Below are 6,305 nucleotides of genomic sequence, written 5' to 3'. Positions count from 1 at the left end.
TGTTTGTTAGCAGTTTGCGCACGAAATATTATACTTTATAATTTTTATATAATTATGTGTGGATTATTATACACATTTATAATAAAAAGGATATAAAATCCACCTGTTTAGATATGTTAATATTAGGAAAATTCACATATTTACCTAAGATTTAAAAAAATACTAAAAGTACGGAATCGGTAAAAAATTACAAAAATACATAGTGGCATAATCGTAAATACAATTTTTTTTTTGTAAACAAAATTTACAAATTTGTAACAATATAGTTTTTTTGTAACCAATGTCTACAAATTTGTAACTAAAATTTACAAAACCTTATATTACAATTTTGTAAACAATATTTACAGACTAAATAGAAAATTGTAACAGACAATTATAAAATTTTTACAAATTGTTATCCGTATTTTTATAATTTTTGTAAAATTCTGTATTTTTCAAATTTTTTTAAGATTTATGGTGTTATGTGTAATTTTTCTTTTATTTGACTAAGACACCTCACCTTTTCAAAAAATTTCTTAATTTTTTTGTCCCATAGATTTTAATAGTGGAAATACAAAACTCATTTATGTTATCAACAATTTTTTTTCCTTTCACAAATGTAGCTGGGAATGAGCTCGAATGTGGAAAAGATTATACAAAAAAAAAAAAAAAAATCGGTCACTATTGCTGATTTGTTACAATTGAGAAATTTTGATTTCAGAAAAAATCGTATAATTGTAAAAACATTAGGCCTGATGGTATTTTTGTAAGAACTAATGAGTGGGCCTCAGATTAAAAACCCAATTGAGAAAGCGAGCCCAATCTGCTACATCCGAGAGAGACTCATCCTCTTTCTCAACCCACTCGAAAATACTGTGCACCTCTCTCTTTCTCTCTCCAAGAACGAATTCGAATCCATGGCGTGCTGCATTAAATTCTCTCTCCGGTGCCCTTCTGATACGCGTCGTTTTGCATCATCATGTCATCCCCATAACCCTAGTAATCTTCGCCTATATAACCTCCTTCCCACAAATCCCTCACCTAATCCCAAAAAGGTAATTCTCATTAAATTTAATTATTTGTTACTTTCGAATTTCTTCCCTTAATTAACGAAATAAACCCCTTTAATTATAATTGGGTCGTATGCGAGTTCTCTTGAACCGGAGTCCTATGCGTGCAGGTCTCGTATTTCATTCCTAGGCGTCGCAGCTTTGTTGTCGTGAAGTCTCACATGGCCACCGGAGAGAAAAAACCCATTTCGGAGGAACGAATGCTTGTTAGTTCACTCCTACTCTAAACCCTTTTCAGGGTTTTATCTTATTTTTTTAGAAAACGACCCAGAATACAATGTAGGATAAAAACAACAAAGATGAAATTTTTTAAGTACTTTTTGTTTTGTTTGTTTTTGGTTGGTGTTATTTGATTATAAAATTTTTGGGAAGCTCGAATAAATTTGTGTTCTAAGGAATATGTTTGCCTTGAGGAACTAACAATTGGGTTGGACGCACAAATCAATCTTGTTGATAGTGTTTATTGGTAATTAAAATTCGATGGATATATCAATTCATTGTTTATTTAATTGTCCAGGTGTATGTACCGCCGCATCCATTGATTAAGCATTGGGTTTCGGTTTTAAGAAATGAGCAGACCCCTTCTCCCATTTTCAGTAAGTAAATATATATTTAGATAAGTGTGTGATGTGAAGTGAAGTGTAATGTAATTGTAATTAGAATGCTTTAAACTTTAAATGTAGGAAATGCTATGGCTGAGTTGGGGAGACTACTTATGTATGAGGCCGCAAGGGATTGGTTGGTTAGTTGCTTGAATCATCATTTATTTTTTGTTTTTGTTTAATACTGTTTGTCCCGTATGAAAACTTGTTACTGTTTTTTTCACACCCCTAAACTTGGGATGAAGCCGACATGTGTTCTTTTCCATTTTAGATTGCTGTTAGGAGTTCTCTTTTTGGTTCATTATATTTGGGAATATTTTTCTGATATACCTGTGTGTTCTATGGATGTCAGCCTACCGTAGTGGGAGAGATTCAGACACCAATGGATGTTGCAACGGTTGAGTTCATAGACCCAAGAGAGCCTGTAGCGGTTAGTATAATGTTTCTTTCTCTCTCTTTTCTGTAATTGTTATTGTGTAATATCTAATTTGTTTCCTGCATATGATGATTGTTTCTGGGAGTGTCATTTCTCCTAGTGAATTCGTTGCATTTTATAGTTGTATTCATGAGTGTGAGGAAAAGCTTAGTTTATCTGTGGTTGGTTTATGCGCCTACTATGATAATTGACCATGCACTATGCATATGTTATCAAGTATTTATCTCCCCTTTTAGTTCTGCAGGTTATTCCAATATTAAGAGCTGGTCTAGCTCTAGCAGAGCATGCATCATCAATTTTGCCAGCAACAAAAACATATCATCTAGGTAAGAAAATTCATACTGACATCACGTATATCATTACAGTTCTAGATGAGTTGAATGTTTTTTTAATAGTTTATGTTAGAATTTCACTAGTCAGCATTTCCCTCTGGAACTCAGCCAGTTCTTCTGCATTTTTCTATTCATCTGGAAATTTGATATTTAATTTCATTACCAAACATTTATTTTTTATTTTTTGCATATTAAGGGATGATCAGAGACGAGGAGACACTTCAACCATCAATATATCTTAACAAGTAAGAGTTTCCTGTCAGAGTTATGTTTCATTAATTTCTGTTTTCTATTACTTATTTTTCATGAAATGTCAAAATAGCCATTTCATTACGTACAAACAATTTTAGTTCTTTGTACTGGAGTAGGTTTCTTATAAATACTTTGTTTCTTCTACAGGCTACCGGAAAAATTTCCTGAAGACTCTCGAGTATTTGTAGTTGATCCTATGTTAGCAACAGGTATGAATTTGATGGCTCAATATAATTCTCATGCTTATTTCCATTAAAATTGGATTTAGGAATCTCTGTTGCTCAATGACGATTTTAAAATTTGGTAGCTTATATACAATGTGTTTAAAATGATCTCTATGTTTAGGTTTAAGATAGTTGGTTGCATATTACAGCACCTGATTTTCAAACTATTTTGCATCTCTTTGTATTGAATCGTAGGTGGCACAATAGTGGCAGCTCTCAACCTGATAAAGGAATGTGGGGTTGAGAACAGTCAAATTAAAGTGGTAACATATCTACAACTTATTCTTTACTATTTCTGTCGAGTTTATTTTCATAGTTGATAATTTTGGATTTTTTTGCTTAATGGAGTTGGAAATGAGTTTGTATATGAACTCTCTGAAAATATCTTGATCTTGAACTTTCGCTGCTTTACATATAAAGTAGTGGTGAAAGTGATGAAGGGAGGAACAAATTAAATAAATAAATTAATAAAGTGGGAAGAAGAACACTAATAACGTTGAAAATCTCAACCATCCTTTGGAGGTACAGACTGCAGAGACATTTATACACCAACTGTTCTGTTTTTTTTTATCAATGTGGCTTATGTTAAGACACTCTACGCTCTAAAGGCTAACAAACATTACCTTTGGCCTTTTGGAAGTGTAAAGTTTTGAGATATTGTTTAGTTAATATCATTGATCTGTAGTCTCAACTAAAAGAAGCTGATGCATTACAGATATCTGCCGTTGCTGCCCCTCCGGCGCTTCAAAAGCTGAGCGAGACTTTTCCAGGGTAATTATTTGGAGAGAGTAATCCTATTTTACGACTTAAATTACAGTCATCATTCCTCAGATTTCTGTCTGCTTGTTTCAGGCTTCAAGTATACACTGGAATCATCGATCCCACCGTTAATGACAAAGGGTAAGTGTCTCCTTTCGTTTTTAGACCTCTATGGTTCATCTAATTATTTTGGTACCGCCTAACAATTCTTTGTTTTTCTTGTATTGATTTCAGGTTCATTATTCCTGGACTTGGAGATGCAGGAGACCGCTGCTTCGGTACATAATTTGTTAATTGTAATATTTTTCCAATTTTGTTTTGTTGAGGCCATCATTAGCCAGGAATTAGCTGATTTTTTTTATTATGCTAATGAGCAGCATTTTAAACGAAATTGAGAAACAAATCGAGAGAGGGTTTTAAATTTGTGTAGAAAGTTATTATTCTTGACATAGTTTGTTATGGACAATTTGATTACTGAAAGTAATTGAAAAGTATTCTTGTGGTATGCAATTTGATTTCATCTTAGAACTATGTGAACTTCCTAAGAAGATTCTTCTTTGGAAAGGGCCATGTCTATGCTACTTGTCCTAATGACAAATTCAACTCGGGCCAGTGGTTTTATTATGTATTTTTTTAGGATTTTTTTATAAATACGGTTTTATTATATTTGTAAGTTTTAGAAACTTAATTTTTAAAAGAACATACACATTTTTTTTGTGTGTTAAGTTTCCTAATTTTCTATCATACAACTATAGCTTATTTGTTAATTTATACATTTAGGAGGGAATCTTAAAGCCAAATATTTGGAAAAAAAAACCGGAGAAACATAAACATTGTGAAATTTCTATATAAATAATTAAAGGGTAAAAAAAGTTATATGGGTTGTAATTTCCACTTATTTTTTATTATGTCCGAAATTTGAGTATTAATGCATAATGTATGTGCATATATATACAAAAAATATCATTTTTAACATCATTTCAAAATAATGTTAGTATTTGTTTGATTTTTAAAAATACCCTTATCATTTTTTTAGTCTCTATCCGTCTTCTTTCTTGGGTTACCTTTATTCTTTGGACACCATCCATCCCTTATCAATTAAAATACTAATTTATGCATTTCAAATAGTTCTGTGCATGATTTTTTGGTTTTTTTTACAATTTTTTTCACAATATTTTAGATCTAAAACATAAAAATTTGCAGAAAACTCAATATATCTTGATAGACCAAGATTTTTCTTTATCTACACTTTTTATATTGAAGAGATATTCAAGCTATTTTGTAATTGATGCATGGTTCGACTTGGAAGTTTTGGATGTTGTCTGGTGAGTGACAGTATGTGATTACATTAATTGTTTGGTATATATAATTTATGTACTTAAAAATATATTTTATTAAAACATTACGGCCATTGTAGATTTATTATTGAAAATACATTGAAATAAAAAAATGTATATTATTACAAATTTACAATGTAAGATTTTATTTATTAGAATATACATAACAAATTCAATTTAAGTACGTAACAAATACATGAAATAAAAAAATTACATTGTGTGCAATGCTCACCCACAGCCACCACCACCTCCGCCCCCACCGCCACCACCACCACCGCCATCACCGCCACCGCCACCACCACCACCGCCATCGCAACCACCACCGCCGTCATCACCATCACCACCACCTCCAAAGCCGCTATCCCAATTATTAGTCCTCATTTTACCATTAAATTCATTTAGACGTCTTGGGCAAATAATTCTTAAAACTATAGACAGAATAACGATTGAGAAGAAAACTACGGGTATTATGATAAAGGGTAAGGGTACTCCTCCTGTCATTTTTCCTTTACATGTACGTTATAATAACTCTCAAAATATACAAGGCACTTCTCTTGTTTTATAGTACCACTTTAAGATTAAATAAAAAAGTTTCAATACTCGTTTTTATGGAGGGAAGTTTTAGACTACTTCAATATTTGATATGTTAATAAAAACGAGTTGACCTTTTCGCGTCATTACTAATTCTTGAATTTAGAAACGAGTAATGTAATTAAATATATAATTATATAATAGCAATTAGAACTCTTTGACACAGTACAAATCTCCTGGGTATTTCAAATTACTCATTCATTCAAGATAAAAGTCACCACAATCTTACAATGATATTTATATGCTAAGCAAACAAGGCAAATTGCCATAAGAGAAATGTAATAGAAATTGGTTATGCTCCATCCGACCCAGCTCAACGCGACCTGGCCATCACGAAATCCTTCATCCATCTCGGGGGTGCGCGTGTTCTCTTCCCACGCGTGGCTTCTCTTAGCTGTTCTTCTTTGTTTACATCCTCTTCTCTTCTTGCTGTATTATTTTGTTGCACTTCAGTAGCCTTAGGAGCATGGGCTGCATCACATGACCAAGCTTGGGCTTGGGCTTGGGCTTGAATTGCTTTGGAGTCCAAGGTGACATGGGCTTGGCTATCACTACTCTCCCCCTCAAAACTGACCTTGTCCTCAAGGTCTTCCAATCCATACAGTTTACAAAATGGAGCAAAGTCCTCCCACGTGGCATCCTCAAAAGGACTGTGAGACCACTGAACCAGAACCTGTGGGATGGTCTTCTTGCCTTGATGTAGCGTGCGACTGGAGATGATGG

The 6,305-nt window shown here is 33.0% G+C and overlaps 1 protein-coding gene across 1 annotated transcript; it reads left to right on the top strand.

Moving 5' to 3' along the window:
* The first annotated feature begins 844 nt into the window (after nt 1-844).
* LOC133801321 (uracil phosphoribosyltransferase) lies at nt 845-4,159 on the top strand. The gene is made up of 12 exons (XM_062239489.1): nt 845-1,034; nt 1,160-1,255; nt 1,567-1,645; nt 1,733-1,791; nt 2,004-2,081; nt 2,332-2,413; nt 2,616-2,664; nt 2,819-2,880; nt 3,091-3,158; nt 3,611-3,666; nt 3,748-3,795; nt 3,889-4,159. Exons 1-12 carry the CDS (start codon nt 897-899, stop codon nt 3,938-3,940), a joined length of 867 nt encoding a protein of 288 aa, XP_062095473.1. The 5' UTR covers nt 845-896; the 3' UTR covers nt 3,941-4,159.
* The last annotated feature ends 2,146 nt before the right edge of the window (nt 4,160-6,305 follow it).

This window comes from Humulus lupulus, chromosome 9 (assembly GCF_963169125.1).
Source record: "Humulus lupulus chromosome 9, drHumLupu1.1, whole genome shotgun sequence".
NCBI lineage: Eukaryota > Viridiplantae > Streptophyta > Magnoliopsida > Rosales > Cannabaceae > Humulus > Humulus lupulus.
Note: the sequence above shows the minus strand (reverse complement) of the source record. Positions and strands in the feature narration are given on the sequence as shown.

Bases quoted from the DNA above. Each gene is read 5' to 3' on its own strand.
- LOC133801321 (XM_062239489.1), top strand. From the start codon at position 897: ATGGCGTGCTGCATTAAATTCTCTCTCCGGTGCCCTTCTGATACGCGT. The intron at 1,646-1,732 runs GTAAGTAAATAT...CTTTAAATGTAG, and splicing joins GACCCCTTCTCCCATTTTCA to GAAATGCTATGGCTGAGTTG. The intron at 1,792-2,003 runs GTTAGTTGCTTG...TATGGATGTCAG, and splicing joins AGGCCGCAAGGGATTGGTTG to CCTACCGTAGTGGGAGAGAT.